The sequence below is a fragment of the Hemitrygon akajei genome, chromosome 7 (genome assembly GCF_048418815.1).
Source record: "Hemitrygon akajei chromosome 7, sHemAka1.3, whole genome shotgun sequence".
NCBI classification, from domain to species: Eukaryota; Metazoa; Chordata; class Chondrichthyes; order Myliobatiformes; family Dasyatidae; genus Hemitrygon; species Hemitrygon akajei.
In genome coordinates, this window is record NC_133130.1 from 124,590,668 (window position 1) to 124,616,835 (window position 26,168).

Below are 26,168 nucleotides of genomic sequence, written 5' to 3' on the forward strand. Positions count from 1 at the left end.
ACCCAGGAAATGAGAGAGAGACACGCAGAATCCACAGGGTTTGGAATGTGTCCTGGCCTCAGCGAAACAGAACCACTGATAACGGCTATTGTCTCTTGGAGACGGAATTGTGTATTGAGTACTGTACTATTCATTGAAACCCCTCAGGGGACAACCAGAGTGGGCTGGTTGAGGGATTGCATCATCCCAACCTGATTGACATCTGAGACCCCGTGAGTAGGGATAAAAGAGGGTCTGGGGAACAACCCCTTTAGACGCACCAGGAGAAACACTAGAAATCCCGTGACAGCGTTTAATAGCGACAGCCGGTGGGGGGCTCGTGTGCATCCTCCCTTGCCTGGGTTGGCGGGCTCACCACGGAAGAACGGTTTAGCTAAAGGAGAGGCCACGAGTGAAAGGCCACACCAACGAGACTCCGACGGATCGAAATCATAAAAGGAAAATCGGCAAGTTTTTCTCCCAAATCTCTCTCTCTCTCCAACCATTTCAACCCAGCGGTCCCCAAAGGCTGCAGCCTGCATGAACTGAGTGAACTTTATATTTCCATCGGACAATACATTATCCCCTAGACAATGATAGAGCTTATTTCTTCTTATTATTATTATACCCGCACTTTTAGATTTAGTATTGACGACGTATATTATCTGTATATTTGCATTGATATTATTTTTGTGTGTTTTTACTAATAAATACTGTTAAAAATAGTATCATCAGACTTCACGGACGTCTCCATCTTTGCTGGTAAGTGACCCAGTTACGGGGTTTGTAACAAGAGGAAAAAACACGTCCATGTTTTGGGCCAAAAGCCTTCAGGATCCTTCCATGAATTCTGCCTGGCCTGCTGAGTTCCTCCAGCATTTTGTGTATGTCACAATAAACAGAGATCCAGACAAACTACCCAATGATCCACATGACAAATTTAAATCAATTCTATTAATCCATAATTCATTTTTGATTTGTAAAATGAAGGTACATTTCTCCTTTATGTAGCTTTCTTCCCCTCCACCATCAGACTTCTAAAATGGACAATGAACTCACAAATGCTACCTCACAACTTTTCTCTCTTTTTGTACTTCTTAATTAATTTATTTTTTATATACTCTGCAAAAGTATTAGGCACATATATGTAGCTGGGGTGCTGAAAACTTTTGCACAATACTGTATTTGTCAACGTGGCAAGTTTGTAAGTCTGGCAAGAACAAAAGATGTTGAGAATGGCAAGGGCGGAACGTCACAGAAGGGGAGTGGGACTAGTGCCAGAGAAGAAATGCCAGGGTGGCGGGGGGGAGGGGTGGGATAGGTGTAGGCACACCCAGCTCTGAGATACCAGGCAAGGAAATTTGATTCCAAACAATGAGTTTATTGATCATTACAGAATGTCTCACTGGTGCTTTCTGCTCCCTCCCCTCTCCCTCCCCCTTCACCCAACCATGATTCCCCTCTCCCTGCCCCCCTCCCACTCCCAGTCCACAATAGAGACCCATATCAGAATTAGATTTATCATCACTCACATACGTCATGAAATTTGTTTTTTTTTGCGGCAGCAGTACGGTGCAATGCATAAAATCACTACTGTATGGTGCAAAACTCTTAGGCACCCGAGCTTTATATTTCTGCCTAAAGCCTTTTGCATAGTACACTTCTGATTGTAATTTATAATTTCTTTGTATATATTGCAATGCACTACTGCTGCAAACTAACAAATTTCACAACCTATGCCAGTGATATTAAACCAGGTTTGATTCTAATTCTTCTTTTACTCATCCTTTAACCCACCCCCTTTGGTTTGCCTCTTGATCCTACTGTATACCTCCACCTGCAATGGTAAATGTGTAAGTAGTCCATTAATTGATGACTGAAGTCTACTAACTGCCCGAGGATAGACAGCATGAACCAAACACCTGCTATTTTTGTTACCTGATGGGAATGCCACCCTGACAGCTGTATGTTTATCATGTGTCAGTTAAAGAGCAGACAGGTTAGAATGACTTGTTCATCGTGTTGGAGGTGTGAGCCAACACACACACACACACTGCAGTCTGATCATTCTGGGGAGAATTATCAAACCAACATTCTTTGTATTCCAAGTCACTTTCCAAACCTGACTGGCGCCTCACTGCCCAAATGTGCCTTTGGCAGACAGGTGAGATCATCAGACTGGTGCCACACAAATTCAAAACAGATTAAGTCGTTTCCAAACGACATCTTAGAAACGCAGAAACATCTTAGAAAGTTAAAAACATGGTGTTGTAAAAAACATTGAGCATACAACAATACAGAATAGGAACAGGCTGTTCAGCCCATATTGTTGCACTGAACCAGCTAAAAAGCAAATTCAAAACATCCAAACACCTACCCCCACACTATGTCCATATCCTCCATCTTCCTCACATCCATGCGTCTATCTAAACGTCTCTTAATAGCCTCTAATGTATTTGCCTCTACCACTGTACCAGGCAGTGCATTCCAGGCATCCACCAATCTCTGAGTAAAAAATTTACCCCTCACATCCCCCTTGAACCTCTCCCCCCCCCCCCCCCCCCACCTTCAATGTATAACCTCTGGTATTAGACAATTCTACCCTGGGAAACAGATACACTTTGTGTACTCTATCTATGCCTCTCATAATCGTATAAACCTCCATCAGATCTCCCCTTAGCCTCTGATACTCCAGGGAAAACAACCCAGGTTTATCTAGTCTCTCGTGATAGCACATGCCCTCTGAACCAGACAGCACCCTCCTCAAAGCCTCACCATCCTCCCTACTGTGGGGCGACCAGAACTGTAGGCAATACTCCAGACGTGCCTAAGCAGAGATTTATAAAGTTGCAACATAACCTCCTGACTTTTGAACCCACTGCCTCATTTAACCTTTTATGACCCTCCAGGCAAACAATCAGATTAACTTGTTTCCTCTGCAGTCATCTTTCAGCACATTGTTCTTTCTTTTTTAAAAAAAATTCTTAACATTATTAAGCCACTTCCAATATTGATTTTAAGAGATGTTGACATAAATAAAGAAAACTAATTCACTGTCTAGTTATATTAACAAAGCCTTATCACTAGAAAGACATTCCCATGCCGCAACAGAATATACTTGGAAAACACATTCAACTTGTCCACAGCCATCTTTTGCAGACGAAAGTCCCGAAGCACTATTGAGGATCCCTACCACCCATTCCACAATCTTCTTGACTCAGGAAGGAGGTACAGAAGAATCAGGACAAGGTCTGCCAGACTGGGAAGCAGCTTCTTCCCTCAGGCCCTGAGACTAACAAATACTTTGCCACCACCAAGGTCTCGTCACTTAGACAGCAAGCTGCTTACTGTACTGTTTATTTCTGCTGCACATAATATAATTTTGAATTATATTTTACTAGTGTCAGATAACAATACACTTGAACTTGTTTCTTCTCTTGCCCTTTCTGTCACAGGAAAGCTGCGTCCATCATCAGAGACCCCCACCACCCAAGACATGCTCTCTTCTCACTGCTGCCATCAGGAAGAAGGTACAAGAGCCTCAGGACTCACACCAGAGGTTCAGGAACAGTTGTTATCCTTCAAACATCAAGCTCTTGAACCAAAGAGGATAACTACATTCAACTTCACTTGCCCCCATCACTGAAATGTTCCAACAATCTGTGGATTCACCTTCAAGGACTCTTCATCTCATGCTCTCGATATTATTGCTGATTTATTTATTATTATTTCTTTCAGTTTTGTATTTGCACAATTTGTTGTCTTTTGCTTACTGGTTGAACATCCAAGTTGTTGCGGTCTTTCTCTGATTCCATTATGGTTGTTGGGTATTTATTGGGTATGCCCACAAGTCAATGAATCTCAGGGTAGTATATGGTGACACATATGTACTTTGATTATAAATTTACTTGAACTTTCAAATTTGACCACTCTCTTTTTGGTTTGCACCATCAATTCTTCATTCCTCCAGCCTTTCTTGTTTCCACCTTACCACTGGCTTCCTTTCCAATGTTTCCTTCTCTCTATCCCATCCTTTTTTTTATTATTTCACTACCTGCTCAAAACTTGTGGCATTTGAAACCCCACCCAGTCCCCACAAAAGTTCACTGGATGAAAATGCATCTCTTTCTCCCAGCACACACAAGCCCTGATGAAGAGTTTTGGCCCAAAATGTCGACTGTTTATTCATCTGCAAAGATGCTGCTTGACCTGCTGAGTTCTTCCAGTGTCTGGTGTGTTTTGTGAGTGTTTCAGCCAGTTTCTGTGTGTCTATATATCGGATTTCACTGACCTCTGTAGATCTCGTTTCTTGCCTAAGTTCAAAGATCCATTTTGACAGACAAGTCCACACTCCCTGTGATCTTTAATCTGAATTTATAAGACCATAAGACCATAAGAACCCTAATAGAATTAGCCATTCAGCCCATCGTTTCCACTCTGCCATTTCATCATGCCTAATCTATTTTCTTCTCAACCCCAATCTCCTGCCTTTACCCATAACCCGTCTTGCCCTGACCAATCAAGAATCTATCAATATTCTGCCTTAAATACAACCAATGACTTGGCCTCCACAGCCTCCTGTGGCAATGAATTCCACAGATTCACCACTCTCTAGCTAAAGAAATTCTTCCTCATCTCTGTTCCACCGTTGCCTGTAAGGAGTTTGTATGTGCTCCTCATGACCACGAAGGTTTCCTCCCACAGTCCAAAGACATACCAGTTGGTCGGTTAATTGGTCATTGTAAATTGTCCCGTGATTGGGCTAGGAATAAATTCAGGGATTGCTAAGTCGCATGGCTCAAAGGGCCAGGGCTGAAATGGCTGCCACAAGAGGACACAGGTTTAAGGTGCTGGGAAGAAGGTACAGAGAAGATGTCAGGGGTAAGTTTTTTTTTACGCAGAGAGTGGTGAGTGCGTGAGATGGGCTGCCAGCAACGGTGGTAGATGTGGATACAATAGGGTCTTTAAGAGACTTTTGGATAGGTACATGGAGCTTAGAAAAATCGAGGGCTATGAGTAACCCTAGTAATTTCTAAGGTAGGGACATGTTTAGCACAACTTTGTGGGCTGAAGGGCCTGTATTGTGCTGTAGGTTTTCTTTGAAGAATTCTTGAAAGTGAGTGCCTTACGTTGTGATATAATTTCAATGATGGAGCAAGTAAAGTTGAGTGACGTTATCCCCTTTGGTTCAAGAGCCAAGAGGTTGAGGAGTGGTAACTGTTCCTAAACCTAGTGAGTCCTGATGCCAGGAGCAAGAAGAGAGCACGTCCTGGGTGGTGGGGGTCCCTGCTGATGGATGCTGCTTTGCTGCAACAGCATTTCATGTAGATGTAGTCAATGGTGGGGAGAGCTTTACCCGTGATGGACTGGGCTGGTCCACTACCTTTTGTAGGATTTTCCTTTTGAGGGTATTGGTGGGCAATTACTTCCGGGGTGCCGAGGCGTACCTCAAGTAGTGGCAGTACCCGTTTCAGCCTGATACAACTAAAAAGCACAACTGCTTCCAAGGTCAGTACAGTCAACAAAGATGTCTTAATGCGTTTAAATGAACGATCGCTGCTTACAACTGACGGAAACACCACCAATTGTGGTTGGAAGCGCCCTCGTAGGATACCTCGGAGGAAGTGCAGGTACAGAGCGGGGTTACAAGTGTGTTTAAGGAAACAGGGTTTTAAACTCTCTATACAGACTATCTTGCTGGCAAACCTGCAGTCTCTGGTGAATAAAATCGATGATCTCAGAGCTAGGGTGCTGAATCAGAGGGACATTAGGACCGCGTGTGCCCTTTGTTTCATGGAATCCTGGTTAACCCCTTCTGTACCGGATGCAGCGATTCAGATCGGCAAGTCAGGGTAGATCTGCAGTCTCTCAAAAGCAGAGGTGGAGGAGTATGCCTCATGATTAACTCTTCTTGGTGCACAAATATATCAGTGCTGTCCCAATTCTGCTCACCAGACCTGGAATATCTAGCAGTTAAGTGCCGTCCTTTTTACCTACAACAGGAACTCTCCAGGGTCATTTTGGTAGCAGTATACCTTCCATCTAAGGCCAATGTCAAGCAGGCTTTAGGCAATCTGAGCAATGGGATCAACATGCACAAAACAGCGCAGCCTAATGCCTTCAACATTGTTTTGGGAGATTTTAACCAGGCCAGTCTGAAAAAAAATCACTAAGCAATTACCATCACAAATCACTTGCAATACCAGAGGAAACAACACATTGACCATTGCTACACCACCATCAAGAATGCCTACCGTGCTATTCCATGCCCTCACTTCGGGAAGTCTGATCGTCTGGCTGTACTTCTACTCCCTGAGTATAGGCAGAGACTGAAGACTCCAGCACCAATAGTGAGGACCAAGAAGGTATGGAAAAGGGAAGCACAGGAGTGCCTACAGGACTGCTTTGAATTGGTGGGCTGGACTGTAGTCAGGGATTCATCTTTGAATCTGGATGAGTATGCTGCAGTTGTTTCCTACTTTATTAAAACCTGTGTGGATGAGAGTGTACCTACAAAGACATGCTGTTGTTACGTACCCGTGACACGTGACAGTGGTACCCTTGTCACGTGACTGGGATTGAAGTTATACTGGACTTGAGGTAATGGTCTTGTGATGGTGGAGTGATGTCATTTTCCTGCCAGTAGAGGTCATGTGACAGGTTTTTTTTACAGGTTATAAAAGGAAGACCCACCCTGTCAGGTGGGGCAGTTCGTGGCTGGATTTGCCATGTTGACTTCATGCCATTGCGTGATTTAATGTGATGACGCAGCTTAGTTGAAAGATGAAGTTTTATCTAATGCCTGAAGTTTAAAAGGTCATTGCCAGCAGTTTCTTTACAATACTGCTAGTGGAGAGTGAATATTGGAGTTCGGAAGTTAAAGATCGAGGAGAATTGATTTTCGAAGGTGGAATGGTTTCGACCTGGTGTGATCCTCATTCGGAAGGATTTCGTTGACTGTTCTCGTGTTAATCTCTGCTGGGATAGCAGGAGATTGAGGACAGAGTGTGGAAAAAGAGGTCAGTGCCTTTAAACAGTTACGTTTTATAAAATTCTACGTGGGAAGAGTTCGACGCCGGGGATCGAAGGACAACGACGTGGAAGAGAATTTAAATCGCCTTAAAAAGTCTCTCCTTTTAAAATGGACTGTGAGCATTTTGAACTTTCGGCATACCGCTTTAAAGAACTGTTTTTTTTCAATACCGCTTTAAGAACTGTTAGAGCTGCATCGCTTTAAGAACTGTGAAGTTGCCGCACAGCAGCTGTTTTCCGGTTACGTTAGTGTTTATTTACTTTTGGGGGGTTTGTTTTCAGTGTTTAATAAACGTGTTATTTGTTATAAAAACCCTTGCCTAACTCATATATATTTATTGTTGCCTGAATACGTAACACTGTACAATCCCAAACCAAAAGCCATGGATGAACCAGGAGGTACGTCATCTGCTGAAGGCTAGATCTGTGGCATTCAAGTCTGGCGACCCAGGCCTGTACCAGAAAATCAGGTATGATCTGCCGAGGGCTATTTCAAGGGCAAAGAGACAATTTCGAATGAGGTTGGAGGTGACATTGGATTCACGTCAACTCTGGCAGAGTCTGCAAGACACTACTTCCTACGAAGCGAAACCCAATAACATGAATGGCAGTGATGCTTCACTACCAGATGAACTCAATGCCTTCTATCACACACAAAATGCTGGTGGAACACAGCAGGCCAGGCAGCATCTATAAGGAGAAGCACTGTCGACGTTTCGGGCCGAGACCCTTTGTCAGGACAAAACGTCGACAGTGCTTCTCCTTATAGATGCTGCCTGGCCTGCTGTGTTCCACCAGCATTTTGTGTGTGTTGTTGTTTGAATTTCCAGCATCTGCAGATTTCCTCGTGTTTGCTCTATGGATTCAGCAAGTCCTGTTTGACAAACTTACTAGAGTTCTTTGAAGGTATAGCAAACACAGTGAATAGACAGAAGCAGATGGTGCATTATTTACTTGGATTTCCAGAAGGGGTTCGATAAGGTGTCACAAAAAAGACTTATCCATAAGATCAGGACGCATAGATTTGGGGGTGATGTATTAGCATGGACAAAGGATTGGTTAACTAATAGAAAGCAGACAGTTGGGATACATGGTGTTACTCTGGTTAGCAAACAGTGGTGAGCAGTGTGCCAAAGGGGTCGGTGCTGGGCCCACAGTTGTACGTGATATACATTAACAATCTGGAAGAGGAAACCATTTGTAGTGTATCTAAGTTTGCTGATGACACTAAATTGGAAAAGAATATTGTGCAGGGGATATGGAGCTTCTGCAAAGAGATATAGATAGGTTAAGTAAGTAGGAAAGGGTCTGGTAGATGGAGTACAATATTGGTAAAAGCCAGATCACCACTTTGGAAAGAAAAATGGAAGATCAGATTATTATTTAAATGGTAAAAGATTGCTGCATGCAGAAGGACTTGAACATGAATCACAGAAGGTTGGTTTGCAGGTGCAGCAGGCTTTCAAGAAGGCAAATGGAATGTTGGCCTTTATTGTTAGAGGGATTGAATTTAAGAGCAGGGAGCTAATGCTGCAACTGTACAGGATACTGGTGAGGCCGCACCTGGAGTACTGTGCTCAGTTCTGGTCTCCTTACTTAAGGAAGGATATACTGGCTTTGGAGGCAGTGCAAAGGAGGTTCACCAGTTTGATTCCAGAGGTGAGGGGATTAGACTATGAGGAGAGATTGAGTCGCCTGGGACTGTACTTGCTGGAATTCAGAAGGATGAGAGGAGATTTTATAGAAACATATACAATGATGAAAGGGATAGATAAGATAGAGACAGGAAAGTTGTTTCCCCTGGTAGGTGAGATTAGAAATAGGGGACATAGCCTCAAGACTCAGGGGAGTAAATTTAAGATGGGGGTGAGGAGGAACTGTTTTCCCAGAAAGTGGTGAATCTGTGGAATTCTCTGCCCATTGAGGCAGTGGAGACTACATCAGTAAATATATTTAAGACAAGGTTAGTTAGACTTTTGCATAGTAGGGGAATTGGCAGGAAAATGGAGATCAGCCATGATCTTATTGAATGGCACAGCAGGCTCAAAGGGCCAGGTGGCCTACTCCTGCTCCTATTTCTAATGTTCTTATGTTCTAAACAGACTTGCAGTTATTCTACATTGTTCATTTGCTATGTGCCATGTCATGTGAAGTGGGCGATCATGGTCTTTCTGTGACCGTGATTATTTTTGGCAAATTTTTCTACAGAAATGGTTTGCCATTGCCTTCTTCTGGCCAGTGTCTTTACAAAACGGGTGACCCAGCCATTATCAATACTCTTCAGAGATTGTCTGGCATCAGCGGTCACATAACCAGGACTTGTGATATGCACCAGCTGCTCATATGACCATCCACCACCTGCTTCCATGGCTCCACGTGACCCTGACTGGCAGAGCTAAGCAGGTGCGACACCTTACCCAAGGGTGACCTGCAGTCCAGTGGAGGGAAGGAGCTTCTTTCACCTCCTTTGGTAAAGACATATCTCCCCCCGTCATCTATTACTACATTACAGATAGAATTTACTGCACAGTCCTAAAGACCACTGAGAAGGCAGCACAAGCCATCTTTCAGAACTGCAGCTAACCTTCTGTCGAACACACTCCCTCATTGTTGTGAGGTTCGGAATAGGCCCTTCCAGCAACCCCTAATTTAACCCTAGCCTAATTACAGGACAATTTACAGTTACCAATTACCTCCCAACCAGTATGTCTTTGGGAGGAAACCGGAGCACTCAGAGGAAATCCACGCGGTCACAGGCAAAATGTACAAACCCCTTACAGGCAGCATCGGGAATTGAAATTGGGTCATCTGTACTGTAAAACTCCACAGTCTCTGGGGAAAACTGGTCATAGTTCATATTGTTACAAGAAAAAACCTACAGAGGAGTGGATACAGTCACAAGAAAAGCCCTCCCCATCGTTGAGCACATCTACAGTACAAAGAGCACTGTCACAAGAAAAGAGCATCCATCATCAACAAACCCACCATCCAGGCCATGCTCTTTTCTCACTGCTGCCATCAGGAAGGAGATTAAGGACTCTCAGGATCCACACCATCAGATTCAGGAACAGTTACTAGCCCTCAACCATCAAGGTCCTGTACCAGCGTGGATAACTTCACTGAGCTGATTCCACAATCAAAGGGCTCACTTTCAAGGACTCTACAACTCACGTTCTCAGTATCATTTTATTTACTTATTTACTATTCTTAATCTTTTTTCTGTACTTGCACAGTTTGTCTTCTTTTGCACAATGGTTGTCAATCTTTGTGTCACACAAAGACGAGAAAATCTGCAGATGCTGGAAATCCAAGCAACACACACAAAACTCAGCAGGCCAGACAGCATCTGTGGAAAAGGGTAAACAGTCAAAGTTTTGAACTGAGACCCTTCATCAGCACTCAGCCCGAAACATCAGCTGTTTACTCTTTTCCATAGAAGCTGCCTGACCTGCTGAGTTCCTCCAGCATTTTGTGTGTGCTGCATCAATCTTTATGTGTAGTTTTTCATTGATTCTATTGTATTTCTTTATTATGGAGTCAGAGAAAAATGTAGCACAGAAACAGGCCTTTTGGCCCATCTAGTCCATTTTGAACCATTTAAACTGCCTACTCCCATCGACCTACACCCAGACTATAGCCCTTCACAGCCCTCCCATCCAAACTTCTCTTAAATGCTGAAATCGATCTCACATGCACCACTTGCACTGGCAATTTGTTCCACACGCTCACCACACTCTGAGTGAAGTAGTTTCTCCTCAGGTTCCCTTTAAACTATTGTTTTACTATGAATGCCCACAAGAAAATGAATCTCTGGGTAGTATATGGTGACACATATGTTCTTTGATAATAAATTTACTTTGAACTTTAAACATGTTATTTATTTATGATTATATCTCAAAATCCTTATGAATCAAGATGACACATTCATCAAGAGCTGAATTTTCTGACAGGAACATAGAAACATAGAAAATCTATAACACATTACAGGCCCTTCAGCCCAAACTGTTGTGCCAACCATGTAACCTACTCTAGAAGCTGCCTAGAATTTCCCTACCACATAGCCCTCTATTTTTCTAAGCTCCATGTACCTACCTAAGAGTCTCCTAAAAGACTCTATTGTATTCGCCTCTACCACCTTCGCTGGCAGTGCATTCCACACACCCACCACTCTCTATGTGAAAAACTTATCTCTGACATTCCCCTTGTACCTACTTCCAAGCACCTTAAAACTATACTCCCTTGTGTTAGCCATTTCAGCTCTGGGAAAAAGCCCCTGGTTATCCACACGATCAATGCCTCTCATCATCTTATACATCTCTACCAGATCACCTCTCATCCTCCGTTTCTCCAAGGAGAAAAGGCCAAGTCCACTCAACCTATTCTCATATAGCACGCTCTCCAATTCAGGCACCATCCTTGTAAAACTCCTCTGCACTCTCTCTATAGTATCCACATCCTTCCTGTAGTGAGGTGACCAGAATTGAACACAGTACTCCAAGCAGGGTCTGACCAGGGTCTTATTACCTCATGGCTCTTGGAACTCAATCCCATGGTTGATGATGGACAATACACCATACACATTCTTAACAACACTGTCAACCTGCACAGCAGCTTTAAGTGTCCTATGGACACGGACCCCAAGATCTTGCTGATCCTCCTGATCCTCCACACTGGCAATAATCTTACCATTAATATTATATTCTGTCTTCAAATTTGACCTACTAAAATGAACCACTTCACACTTATCTGGGTTGAACTCCATCTGCCACTTCTTAGAACAACACACACAAAATGCTGGTGGAACACAGCAGGCCAGGCAGCATCTATAGGAAGGAGCACTGTCGACGTTTCGGGCCGAGACCCTTCGTCAGGACTAACTGAAAGGAAAGATACTAAGAGATTTGTAAGTAGGAGGGGGAGGGGGAAATGCGAAATGATAGGAGAAGACCGGAGGGGGTGGGATGAAGCTAAGAGCTGGAAAGGTGATTGGCGAAAGTGATACAGAGCTGGAGAAGGGAAAGGATCATGGGACAGGAGGCCTCGGGAGAAAGAAAGGGGGAGGGGAGCACCAGAGGGAGATGGAGAACAGGCAGAGTGATGGGGAGAGAGAGAGAAAAAAACATCTAAATATGTCAGGGATGGGGTAAGAAGGGGAAGGGGGGCATTAACGGAAGTTAGAGAAGTCAATGTTCATGCCATCAGGTTGGAGGCTACCCAGCCGGTATATAAGCCACTTCTTAGCTCAGTTCTGCATCCTATCAATGTTGCGCGGTAACCTCTGGCAACCCTCCAGACTATCCACAACACTCCCGACCTCTGTGTCATCAGCAAACTTACTAACCCACCCTTCTATTTCTTCATTTAGGTCATTTATAAAAAATCACCAAGAGGAGTGGTTCCAGAACAGATCCCTGTGGAACACCACTGGTGACTGTCCTCCATGCAGAATCCACAACCACCTGTTGTCTTCTGTGGTCAAGCCAATTCTGGATCCACAAAGCAAGGTCTCCTTGGATCCCATGCCTCATTACTTTCTGAGTGAGCCTCGCATGGGGAACTTATCAACTGCTTTACTGAAATCCATATACACTACTTCCACTGCTCTACCATCATCAATGTGTTTTGTTACAGCCTCAAAGAATTCAATCAAGTTCGTAAGGCATGACCTATCCTTGACAAAGCCATGCTGACTATCCCTAATCAGATTATGTCTCTCCAAATGCTCATAAATCCTGCCTCTCAAGATCTTCTCCAACAACTCGCCCACCACTGAAGTAAGACACACTTGTCTATAAGTTCCTGGGTCATCTCTACTCCCTTTCTTGAACAAGGGAACAGCGTTTGCAACCTTCCAATCCACTGCTGCTTCTCCTTCCCTACTGATGATGCAAAGATCATCGCCAGAGGCTCAGCAATCTCCTCCTTGCTGTGCACAGTAGTCTGGGGTATATCTCGTCCTGTCTCAGCAACTTATCTAACTTAATATCTTTCAAAAGCTCCAGCACGTCCTCTCTCTTAATGTCTATATACTCAGGTGTTTCAGTCCGCTGTAAGTCATCCACACAATTGCCAAGGTCTTTTTCCTTGAAGCAAAGTAATTATTAAGTACCTCTGCTACTTCCTCCAGCTCCATGCATATGTTTCCACTCTCACTCCTGATTCTCACACAGCTCATCCTCTTGCTCTTCATATACTTGTAGAATGCTTTGGGGTTTTCCTTAATCCTGCTCCCCAAGGCCTTCTCAGGACCCTTCTAGCTCTCCTAATTTCACTCTTGAGCTCCGCCCTAGCACCTTTGTAATTTTCTAGAGCTCTAACAGTACCTAGTTTCTTGAACCTTTTGTAAGTTTTTCTTAACTAGATTTTCTACATCCTTTGTGAACCAAGGTTTTTAAACTCTACCATCCTTTCCTTGCTTCAATGGAGCATATCCATGCAGAACGCCATGTAAATGTTCCCTGAACACTTGCCACATTTCTACCATACATTTCCCTAAGAACATCTGCCATTAGCATCATATTTCCTCTTATCCCAAATTTTGTTTTCCCAAATTTTCTGCTGCTATCTTTCTCTAGCGCTATGGTAGAGTTGTGATCACTATCTCCAAAATGCTCTCCCACTGAGAGATCTGACACCTGACCAGGTTAATTTCCCACTACCAGATCAAGTACAGCCACTTCTCTAATTGGTTTATCTACATAGGAGATGCCAGTCAATATTAGGAAAGTTAAAATCACTCATCATAACTACCCTATTATTGCACCGTTCCAGAATCAGCCTCCCTATCTGCTCCTCGATGTCTCTGTTACTATTGGGGGGGTCTATAAAAAACACGCAGTAGAGATATTGCCTCCTTCCTGTTTCTGACTTCCACCACTCAGTAGACAATCCCTCCATGACTTCCTCCTTTTCTGCAGCCATGATACTACCCCGACTAGCAGTGCCACTCACCCACTACTTTCGCCTGCCTCCCTGTCCGTTTTTGAAACATCTAAAGCCAGGCACACTCAGCAGCCATCAAGTCTCTATTATGGCCATAACATCCTAATTCCACATATTGATCCACACTCTAAGTTCATCCGCCTTGCTCATGATACTCCTTTGCACTGCCATATCTGCCATCCTGCCTGCACTGTACAATGGGCAACCAAGAGCAAATCTTCTAACCTGTTTCTTTGGCCTCAGTTTCTTCTCATTGAAGCCTCGAGTCAAAACTTGACACTTCTACTCTCACCTCTGGCCTACTCCAAACAATGTTGTGAGTAACATCGCTTGTCCCTTCTGTACTTTTATTTAATTCACAGTGCTCTGCTCCCGATGCTGACTGGGCCTCCAGAACATCCAAACACCAGTGAAGCTCACCTTTCATACTAGCTTTGCCAATCTGCGAGTAAACTCTTTGAAGTGCTCTGTTCCCGATGCTGTTTGGACCTCTGGACCTCTGATTAGATACCTCAGATGCACTCAGGAACCAAAGACATTTTTAAACTTACAACAACCCTAATCTCAGAATCAGATATAATATCACTGGCATATGTTGTGAAATTTGTTGTCTTTGCGGCAGCAGTACATAATAACAGGGAAAAAACTGAATTATAGTAAATATATATATTTGTTAAATAGAAATAAAAAAGTAGTGAGATAGTATTCATGGGTTCAATCACCATTTAGGAATCAGATGGCAGAGAGGAGGGAACTACCCCTCAAACATTGAGTGTGTGCCTTCTCCACTCCTGTACCTCCTCCCTGATGGTAGCAACGAGAAGAGAGCAAATCCTGGGTGATAGGGGTCCTTAATGATGAGAAGCCACCTTTTTGAGACAACACTCTTCGTAGATGTCTTGGGTACTATGGAAGCTAGTACCCATGATGAACCTGACTGAGTTTACAACTCTCTGCAGCTTACTTTCATCCTGTGCAGTCGCGTTCCCCCCCCCCCCCCCCACCACCACCAACCCCACCAGTGATGCAGCCAGTTAGAACGCTCTCCACTGTACACCTATAGAAATTTGTACAAATCAGTGATGCAGGAGTCAGAATGCTCTCCACAGTACATCAATAGAAATTTGCAAGTGTCTTCGACGGCACACCAAATCTCCTCAAACTCCTAATGAGATACAGACACTGTTGTGTCTTCTTTATAGTTGCATCAATATGTTGGGCCCAGCATGGATCCTCACAGACATTGACCAGGAACCTGAAATTGCTTACTCTCTCCACTTCTGATCTCACTATGAGGACTGGTGTGTGTTCCCTTGTCTTACCCTTTACTACATTACTACATGAGAAGTTTCAAAATATAGAATCTATTATGTTTCAAAATAAGATATGTCCTAATTTATTACAAGAACACCTCACAATGACATTATACCAGCTCCCTCACATTGTCCGCCTGGAAAGTTACTCAAATATTTCTCCCCAACCTACTTCTACAAATGAGATAACAGATAGAGAGGTAAAAGATGCTAAATGCAATCATTATTCCCTCTAACTAACGCTACTGTTTTTAATAGTGCTGCTGCTAAGATACATGTCATGACCAGTAGCTTTATGCTAATCACAAAAGCTCCCATTTAGCCGTCAGTGTAGAGATTAATTGTGCTCCTTGCTTTAGGATTTATTGTACAGTAAATATAATCTACTGCATGGCAGCACTCCAAATGCTCCAGGTGCAGGGAAGAGAGAAACGTCAGCTCGAACAAAGGGAAAACATTATAGTTACAATGTGTTGTCTAAATTGTTTACACAGATTAGTGTTGCCATGATAGTGCGCCAGTAAATCTTGCAGACTGGAATGTTGCCGGTCCAAACCTAGTAATTGCGGTCAGTATTGGTTAATGCTGATCTCATGCAGGAGAGCAGCTGAGGTGCTATAATTGATTTAGCATACTTGAAGCCGAGGTTGATAGGTTCTTGATTAGTTAGGAGTCAAAAGTTAAAATGAGAAAAACAGAAGAATGGGGTTGAAAGGGATAATAAATCAGCCACGATGGAATGACAGAGCAGACTTGATGGGTCGATTGGTCTAATTCTGTTCCTATGTCTTATGATCTTCAAAGTTCCAAAAGTTCAAAGTAAATATATTATCAAAATACATATATATCAACATTTACAACCCAGACATTCATTTTTTGTGGGCATACTCAATAAATCTATAGAATAATAACCATAACAGAATCAATGAAAAACCGCATCAACTTGGGCATTCCACCAGTGGGCAAAAGACAACAAACTGTGCAAATACAAAAATAAAGAAATAATAACCAATAAGCAATAAATATCAAGAACATGAGATGTATAAGCTATCATAACTGACAGTAACTTAACAATTTTTTAAATCAGCTTACTAGTTGATGCTTGGTATTTTGTTAATTTTGTACAGGATGGAGACAGATTTTGTTTTAAATTGATACCAAGAGGTATGCATGATTCCACTGGTACAATTATTTCAGATTGCAACTTAATTAAGTTTCTGAAATTCTAATGTAAAGAGGCTTGATTAATATGGTACACAGGTAACCCCAACCCCACTTTGTGCACTTTCTTGATGGTTTTAGTTAATTGCTGGAATCAAACTGACTCTGTGGTTAAGAAGGCATATGGTGTATTGGCCTTCATCAATTGTGGAATTGAATTTAGGAGCCGAGAGGTAATGTTGCAGTTATATAGGACCCTGGTCAGATCCCACTTGGAGTACTGTGCTCAATTCTGGTTGCCTCACTATAGCAAGGATATGGAAACTATAGAAAGAGTGCAGAGGAGATTTACAAGGATGTTGCCTGGATTGGGGAGCATGCCTTATGGAGACAGGTTGAGTGAGCTCGGCCTTTTCTCCTTGGAGCGACGGAGGATGAGAGGTGACTTGATAGAGGTGTTAAGATGATGAGAGGCATTGATTGTGCAGATAGTCAGAGGCTTTTTCCCAGGGCTGAAATGGCTGCCACAAGAGGACACAGGTTTAAGGTGCTGGGAAGAAGGTACAGAGAAGATGTCAGGGGTAAGTTTTTTTTTAACGCAGAGAGTGGTGAGTGCGTGGGATGGGCTGCCGGCAACGGTGGTAGATGTGGATACAATAGGGTCTTTTAAGAGACTTTTGGATAGGTACATGGAGCTTAGAAAAATCGAGGGCTATGAGTAACCCTAGTAATTTCTAAGGTAGGGACATGTTTAGCACAACTTTGTGGGCTGAAGGGCCTGTATTGTGCTGTAGGTTTTCTATGAAGAATTCTTGAAAGTGAGTGCCTTACGTTGTGATATAATTTCAATGATGGAGCAAGTAAAGTTAAGTGATGTTATCCCCTTTGGTTCAAGAACCTGATGGTTGAGGGGTGGTAACTGTTCCTAAACCTAGTGAGTCCTGATGCCAGGAGCAAGAAGAGAGCACGTCCTGGGTGGTGGGGGTCCCTGCTGATGGATGCTGCTTTGCTGCAACAGCATTTCATGTAGATGTAGTCAATGGTGGGGAGAGCTTTACCCGTGATGGACTGGGCTGGTCCACTACCTTTTGTAGGATTTTCCTTTTGAGGGTATTGGTGGGCAATTACTTCCGGGGTGCCGAGGCGTACCTCAAGTAGCGGCAGTACCTGTTTCAGCCTGATACAACTAAAAAGCACAACTGCTTCCAAGGTCAGTACAGTCAACAAAGATGTCTTAATGCGTTTAAATGAACTATCGCTGCTTAAAACTGACGGAAACACCACCAATTGTGATTGGAAGCGCCCTCGTAGGATACCTCGGAGGAAGTGCAGGTACAGAGCGGGGTTACAAGTGTGTTTAAGGAAACAGGGTTTTAAACTCTCTATACAGACTATCTTGCTGGCAAACCTGCAGTCTCTGGTGAATAAAATCGATGATCTCAGAGCTAGGGTGCTGAATCAGAGGGACATTAGGACCGCGTGTGCCCTTTGTTTCATGGAATCCTGGTTAACCCCTTCTGTACCGGATGCAGCGATTCAGATCGGCAAGTCAGGGTAGATCTACAGTCTCTCAAAAGCAGAGGTGGAGGAGTATGCCTCATGATTAACTCTTCTTGGTGCACAAATATATCAGTGCTGTCCCAATTCTGCTCACCAGACCTGGAATATCTAGCAGTTAAGTGCCGTCCTTTTTACCTACAACGGGAACTCTCCAGGGTCATTTTGGTAGCAGTATTCATTCCATCTAAGGCCAATGTCAAGCAGGCTTTAGGCAATCTGAGCAATGGGATCAACATGCACAAAACAGCGCAGCCTAACGCCTTCAACATTGTTTTGGGAGATTTTAACCAGGCCAGTCTGAAAAAAATCACTAAGCAATTACCATCACAAATCACTTGCAATACCAGAGGCAACAACACATTGACCATTGCTACACCACCATCAAGAATGCCTACCGTGCTATTCCATGCCCTCACTTTGGGAAGTCTGATTGTCTGGCTGTACTTCTACTCCCTGAGTATAGGCAGAGACTGAAGACTCCAGCACCAATAGTGAGGACCAAAAAGGTATGGAAAAGGGAAGCACAGGAGTGCCTACAGGACTGCTTTGAATTGGTGGGCTGGACTGTAGTCAGGGATTCATCTTTGAATCTGGATGAGTATGCTGCAGTTGTTACCTACTTTATTAAAACCTGTGTGGATGAGAGTGTGTCTACAAAGACATGCTGTACAATCCCAAACCAAAAGCCATGGATGAACCAGGAGGTACGTCATCTGCTGAAGGCTAGATCTGTGGCATTCAAGTCTAGCGACCCAGGCCTGTACCAGAAAATCAGGTATGATCTGCCGAGGGCTATTTCAAGGGCAAAGAGACAATTTCGAATGAGGTTGGAGGTGACATTGGATTCACGGCAACTCTGGCAGAGTCTGCAAGACACTACTTCCTACAAAGCAAAACCCAATAGCATGAATGGCAGTGATGCTTCACTACCAGATGAACTCAATGCCTTCTATGGCCGCTTTGAAATGGAGCACACACCTGATGACCCTGTGATCTCTGTCTCTGTCTTCAAAGAGTGAACCCTCGCAAGGCAGAAGGCCCTGATGGAGTACCTGGTAAGGCTCTGAAAACCTGTGCCAACCAACTAGCGGGAGTATTCAAGGACATTTTCCACCTCTCACTGCTATGGGTGGAAGTTCCCACTGGCTTCAAAAAGGCAACAATTATACCAGTGCCTAAGAAGAATAATGTGAGCTGCCTTAATGACTATCGCCTAGTAGCACTCACATCGACAGTGATGAAATGCTTTGAGAGGTTGGTCATAACTAGACTCAACTTCTGCCTCAGCAAGGACCTGGACCCATTGTAATTTGCCTATCGCCACAATAGATCAACAGCAGACACAGTCTCCATGGCTCTCCACACAGCTTTAGACCACCTGGACAACACAAACACCTATGTCAGGATGCTGTTCATCAACTGTAGCTCAGCATTTAATAATATCATTCCCACAATCCTGATTGAGAAGTTGCAGAACCTGGGCCTCTGTACCCCCTCTGCAATTGGATCCCCCAACTTCCTAACCGGAAGATCACAATCTGGGCAGATTGGTGATAACATATCCTCCTCCCTGACGATCAACACTGGCGCACCTCAGGGGTGTGAGCTTAGCCCACTGCTCTACTCTCTGTATACACGACTGTGTGGCTAGGCATAGGGCAAATACCATCTATAAATTTGCTGATGATACAACCATTGTTGGTAGAATCTCCGGTGGTGATGAGAGAGCGTACAGGAGCAAGATATGCCAACTAGTGGAGTGGTGCCGCAGCAACAACCTGGCATTCAACATCAGTAAGACGAAAGAGTTGATTGTGGACTTCAGAAACAGTAAGACAAAGAAACAGATACCAATCCTCATAGAGGGATCAGAAATGGAGAGAATGAGCAGTTTCAAGTTCCTGGGTGTCAAGATCTCCGAGGATCTAACCTGGTCACAACATATCGATGTAGTTATAAAGAAGGCAAGACAGCGGCTAAATTTCATTAGGAGTTTGAAGAGATTCGGCATCAAGTTAAGTCAAGTTACTTTTTATTGTCGTTTCGACCATAACTGCTGGTACAGTACATAGTAAAAACGAGACGTTTTTCAGGACCATGGTGCGACATGAACAATACAAAAACTACACTGAACTACGTAAACACAAGAACTACACTAGACTACAGACCTACCCAGGACTGCATAAAGTACAGAACAGTGCAGTCATTACAATAAATAATAAACAAGACAATAGGCACAGTAGAGGTCAGTAGGTTGGTCATTCGATGGCTTGGGGGAAATCTGTTACATAAATAATTAGCTGAATGGCAGCGCCCCGGATTCCGTCCGTTTCTGTACTCCCACCGAGTATTTCGTTGCCACAGATGTAGTCAATTTAATGTCCATTGGAGAGCAGAATGGACGGGAGAGCCAGCCGGCTAGGGCTTGCTTTTTTCCTGCCACGGACTCCAGCCCGCTCACCTCGCTTCCGCTTCCACGCACACCACCTACGACTTCCCCACCTCCAGCCACCAGCATCAGGCAACTCCAAGGACTGCAGGCCTGATTCCCTCAGCAAGCCGAGGTCGTGCAATCTACCCAGCAGATTTTCATGAAGGTTTGTTTTTGGGCGATCTCTGTATTGTAGTGGTATCTGGCAATGGTAGATAGTCACTCTGTTATTCATTGCCCTAAACCCTAATTGTGCCTTAAAATTAAATTTTAATTTAAGATTAAATTTTAAAAACTAAATTAAAGTAGCACCAGATCCGAAAGGCCATTGCTGCCATGTGCCGCGCCACCTACATGTCAACAAATACACTCAAAAACTTCTATAGATGTACCATGGAGAGCATTCTGACAGGCTGCATCACTGTCTGGTATGGAGGGGCTACTGCACAGGACCAAAATAAGCTGCAGAGGGTTGTAAATCTAGTCAGCTCCATTTTGGGTACTAGCCTACAAAGTACCCAAGGCATCTTCAGGGAGCCGTGTCTCAGAAAGGCAGCATCCATTATTAAGGTCCTCCAGCACCCAGGGCATGCCCTTTTCTCACTGTTACCATCAGGGAGGAGGTACAGAAGCCTGAAGGTACACACTCAGTGATTCAGGAACAGCTTCTGCCTTTCTGCCATCTGATTTCTGAATGGACGTTGCACCCTTGGACACTACCTCAGTCTTTTTTAATATATGGTATTTCTTTTTTTGCACACTTTTAATCTATTCAATATACATATACTGTAAATGATTTACTTATTTATTCATTATTATTATTTTTATTTCACTTATTTTTTTTCTATATTATGCATTGCATTGAACTGCTGTTGCTAAGTTAACAAATTTCACGCTACTTGTCGGTGATAATCAACCTGATTCTGATTCTGTTTCCATACCAGGTTGTGATGCAACTAGTCAATATATTTTCCACTACACGTGTACAGAAGTTGGTCAAAGTTTTAGATGTCATGCTGGATCTCCATAAACTCCAATGAAGTAGAGGTGTTACCGTGCTTTCTTCACAATTGCACTTATGTCAGGGCCTCTGAAATGATTAACACCCAAGAATTTGAAGTTGCTAACCCTCTCCACCTCAGATCCTTCGATGAGGACTGGCTCATGGACCTCTGGTTTCCTTCTCCTGAAGTCAATAGTCAGCTCCTTGGTCTTGCTGATAATGTGGTTGAGACTACCTCTTGCTGACAAGAGGTAGTTATTATGGCACTACTCAGGCAGATTTTCAACCTCTCTCCTATATGCTGATTCATCACCATCTTTGATTTGGCCAATGACTATACAGCCTATTTATTAATTTTTATTTATTTAGAGATACAGCACAGAAAGGGCCCTTCTGTCCTTTCGAGCCACACTGCCCGAACAACCCACTGATTTAACCCGAGCCTAATCACGGGACAATGGTTTGGCCAATTTAGCGCAAGGCCAGTTTGAAAAGGTCAGGGTTTCAGGACCTGAAGCAAGGGACAGGCTGATGTTAAGCTTGCTGCTCTGTGAGATTTACTTGTCTCTGCTCTGAACTGAGGCTGTGGCCTGCAACTAACAGGATCCTGGACTGGCTGTGACTGGCTTTGTGGCCTCAGCTCTGAATGTTATTTGCTTACTTTTATTGTTTGCACGATTTGTTTTTTTTCTGCCCAACGGTGTTTTTTTTTTAATGGGTTCTATTGGAATTCTTTGTTTTGTGGCTGCCTGTAATACATACTTGGATAATAAATGTACTTTGATCTTTATCTTTGAGCTATGGGAAGAAACCGGAGCACTTGGATTAAAACCATGTGCACATGGGAAGGAACATAGAAACCTGCTTACAGAGGACACCAGAACTGAATTCTGAACTCCAATGCCGGAACTGTAATAGCCTCATGCTAACTGCTATACTACCATGGTACCTAGTTATTTCAGGACCAGGGAGAGGCCACCACAATAAACCCTATCTCCAAACAAAATGAGTACGCTGCTGAAAGAGGAAAACTAAGGTTAGCTGCAATATTTCCCTTGATTAATCTAAGCTCGCACAAGAAGACCTCCTTGGTACACTGCTGCAGATCAAACTTGTGCACACTCTACTGTGCAGCAGCAACAAAAGGAAAGAAAGATTCAAAGTACATTTATTATCAAAGTATGTAAAAGTGAGGTTTAAAGGAAACATTAGGGGAAACTTCTTCACTCAGAGGTCATGAGAATGTGCAGAGAGCTGCCAGCGCAAGTAGTGGATGCAATTTCAATTTCAACATTTAAGAGAAGTTTGGATAGGTACATGGAGGGCTATGGAGTGTATGGAGGGTTATAGTTCCGCTTCAGGAGTAGGCAGTTTTAATGGTTCAGCATGGACTAGATGGCCTGAAGGGCCTGTTTCTTTCCTGTACTTTTCTATGACTCCATGACTCTAAACACTCATACAGGTCAAGTGACTGAAACTATCTGCTCATCCTTGATTAATGGCAGACAACCATTAACATTCTGTCAAAAGTACAAGCCATCCAATTAAAAACTGGTACTTTATTCAATCAGAACACAGAAATATTCAGCGACATCACACATTTGAAACTTAAGAGTGCACATTGAACCCTCAATAACCTTGGCCCTGAGGGCAAAATTCATGCAAAAGTTGACTCCAGCAGACATTTACAGATATACAAGATACAGAGCAAAACAGCACCTGTACCACTCACACTGGTATTACTCTCATTTAAACAACACTGGGGTAAGTAACTCTAGAGTTTTTGCCTTAAGTGTCTTTAATTAACATCTGGCAGTGAGCATCCAGCATATCAATGCAGCTACAAAGAAGGCACAACAGCAGTTATATTTCATTAGGAGTTTGAGGAGGTTTCGTATGTCACCAAAAACACTCACAAATTTCTAAGATGTACCATGGAGTGCCTTCTAACTGGCTGCATGACCATCTGGTATGGGGTGGGGGAGGTGGTGGGGGGGGTCTACTGCACAGGATCGAAATAAGCTGCAGAGACTTGTAAACTTGGTCAGCTCCATCATGGGCACTAGCCTCCATTGTAATGAGGACACCTTCAAGGGTCAATGCCTCAAAAAGTCAGTGTCCATCATTAAGGACCCCGTCACCCAGGACATGCCCCCTTCTCATTGCTACCATCAGGGAGGAGGTATAGGAGCCTGAAGACACACACTCAACAATTCAGGAATAGCTTCTTCCCTCTGCCATCTGATTTCTGAATGGACATTGAATTCATGAACACAACCTCACTACTTTTCCACTTCCTTTTTATTTGCACTACTTAAATAATTTAGCTATTTAGTATAAATATATTTACTGAAATTTACCTTTTTTCTATTATTATGTATTGCAATGTACTGCTGTCACATGACGACAAATTTCACAACACATGCTGGTGATACTAAACCTGACTCTGATCCGCCAATTTTTCTTCCCTGTGATGACATGGGACACGCAGCCGCACAGCACAGTAACGCAGCGGTTAGCACAATCGCATCACAGCACCAGCGGTCACCAATCCAACTTCCATTCCCTCCGTAAGGAGTTTGTACATCCTCCCTATAACCGCATGGTTGCCTCTAGGCTCTGGTTTTCTCCCACATTCCAAAGAGCAGGCTTTCTGCACTGAAGTTGGGTGGGACTACAATTAGAGATCATGGGTTAAGGGTGAAAGTTGAAACGTTTAGGGGAACGTGAGGGGAAACTTCTTCACTCAGAGGATTGTGAGAGCGTGCAATGAGCTGCCAGCACAGGTGGTGCACTCAAGCTTGATTTTGATGTATAAGAGAAGTTTACATAGGTACATGTACAGGAGGGGTACGGAGGACTGTGGTCCTGGTACAGGTCAATGGGAGTAGGTAGTTTAAATGGTTTAGTATGGACTGGATGGGCTGAAGAGCCTGTATCTGTGTTGTACCTTTCTATGACTCTATGACATATGGGTTAGGGTTAGCGTTAGTGAGCTGTAGGCATACTATGTCAACACCGCAAAAGTCGCTACACTTGCAGGCTGCCCCCGGCACAATCCTCACTGATTTGATCTGATGGAAACAACACGTTTTACTGAAAGTTTTGATGTACATGTGACAAATACAGCTTTTCTTCTTTAACCTTTAAATGCCTCACTCTCTCTCAGGACTTTCATAAACATAAACACAATCTTCGAACAACTAAATAATTAATCATGGAGACACCAGAACCTACAGCTGCTGGAATCTGCAGAAAAACAAACTGCTGAAGAAACAGGCAGCATCTGAAGAGGGAAATATTTTTCCTGTTTTTATTGAAATACAGTGTGGCATAGGCTCTTCTGGCCCTTTGAGTTGTGCCACCCAGCAATCCCCCAATTTAACCCTAGCTAATCACAGGACAACTTACAATGACAGGTTAACCTACTAAGCGGTACGCCTTTGGACTGTGGGGAGAAGCCAGAGCACCCGGAGGAAACCAACGCGCTCACAGGGAGAACGTCCAAACTCCTCACAGGCAGCAGCAGGAACTGAACCCAGGCCACCTGTACTGTAAAGTGTTATGCTAACCACTACATAGTATGTCTTCCTTCAGATCAAGACCCTCCATCTGGATTCTGAATAACGCACACAAAATGCTGGAGGAACTAGCAGGTCAGGCAGCATCAATGGAGAGGAATAAAAAGCCAACATTTCAAGCCGAGACCCTTCATCAGGACCAAAAGGATCTCAGTTGGAAGGCCGGCTCTTTATTCCTCTCAATGGATTATGCCTGTGTATTACTCTGGATTTCAAGCATCTGCAGAATCTCTAGTGGACTCTCAGACAGCCAGCAAAAAGAGGAGAGGGGGAGGGATAAAACAAGTGCTGGCAAGCGAAAAGTGAATGCAGGTGGGGTGGGGTTGATTGAAAGATGGAGCCAGGTGGAGGAGGGGACTGTGAAGACGATGACAGAGACTGGGAGGGGACAGGTAGAGGCAACAGTTTGTAAGTATGAACATACCAGTCATGACATACAGGCAGAGGTACATCCCAACCATATTTCCTGGCATCTTTAATGGCGCTGCCCAGAAGGGCTCCATGGTGCATTAACTTTTTTGGAATACAGCCCACGTTGACGCAAGTGCCACCAAGGCCCCATCTAGTGCCTAAATGGTAAGCAAACAATGGCATATTACAGATCACACAACTTACAGGTGCCCAATTCCCTAAAAATGAACAAGATGAAATGAATCAGAATCAGATTTAATATCACCAGCATGTCTTAAAATTTGTTATGTGACAGCAGTACAATGTAATACATAATAATAAAAATTGTGTATTACAGAAAGTACACACACACATATATATATATATATATATATAAAATAGCTACTGTATAGTCCATGGCTGCAGCTGTAGATTTCAGCTGTAACAGTCTAAAATGGGAATATTTGATACTTACCATTCAACGATTCCCCTCTGCCATCCGATTTCTGAATGGACATTGAACCCACAGACACTACCTAACTACCTTTTTATTTCTATTTTGCACCATTTATTTAATTTAGCTTTTTAATATAATATATATTTACTGTAATTCACATTTTTCTATTATTACTGCTAGAGCTTATTCTGGACTTAAGGTATATGGCAAAATATTAACTTCAACGACTAACATCAATCTTCAAATCTGAATATGAACTTTAGATTAAATTTAAAATGCAGCTCTGGACAATGGGTCGCTAAGAGCAGTGAACCACAGT

General features: G+C 43.4%; 1 protein-coding gene across 3 annotated transcripts in view; it reads right to left on the reverse strand.

The window, feature by feature from the left end:
* txnrd2.2 (thioredoxin reductase 2, tandem duplicate 2) overlaps positions 1-26,168 on the reverse strand; it is a 180,647-nt gene that overhangs the window by 121,915 nt on the left and 32,564 nt on the right. The window contains exon 4 of one of the 3 annotated variants that reach the window (XM_073051874.1): positions 25,427-25,571. The exons of 1 other annotated variant lie outside the window; for it this stretch is intronic. In XM_073051874.1, the coding sequence (XP_072907975.1) occupies positions 25,427-25,571 (145 nt within the window). Of the gene's footprint in view, positions 1-25,426; positions 25,572-26,168 lie in introns of those variants that run through there. One more of the 3 variants, XM_073051877.1, reaches the window with a different exon arrangement.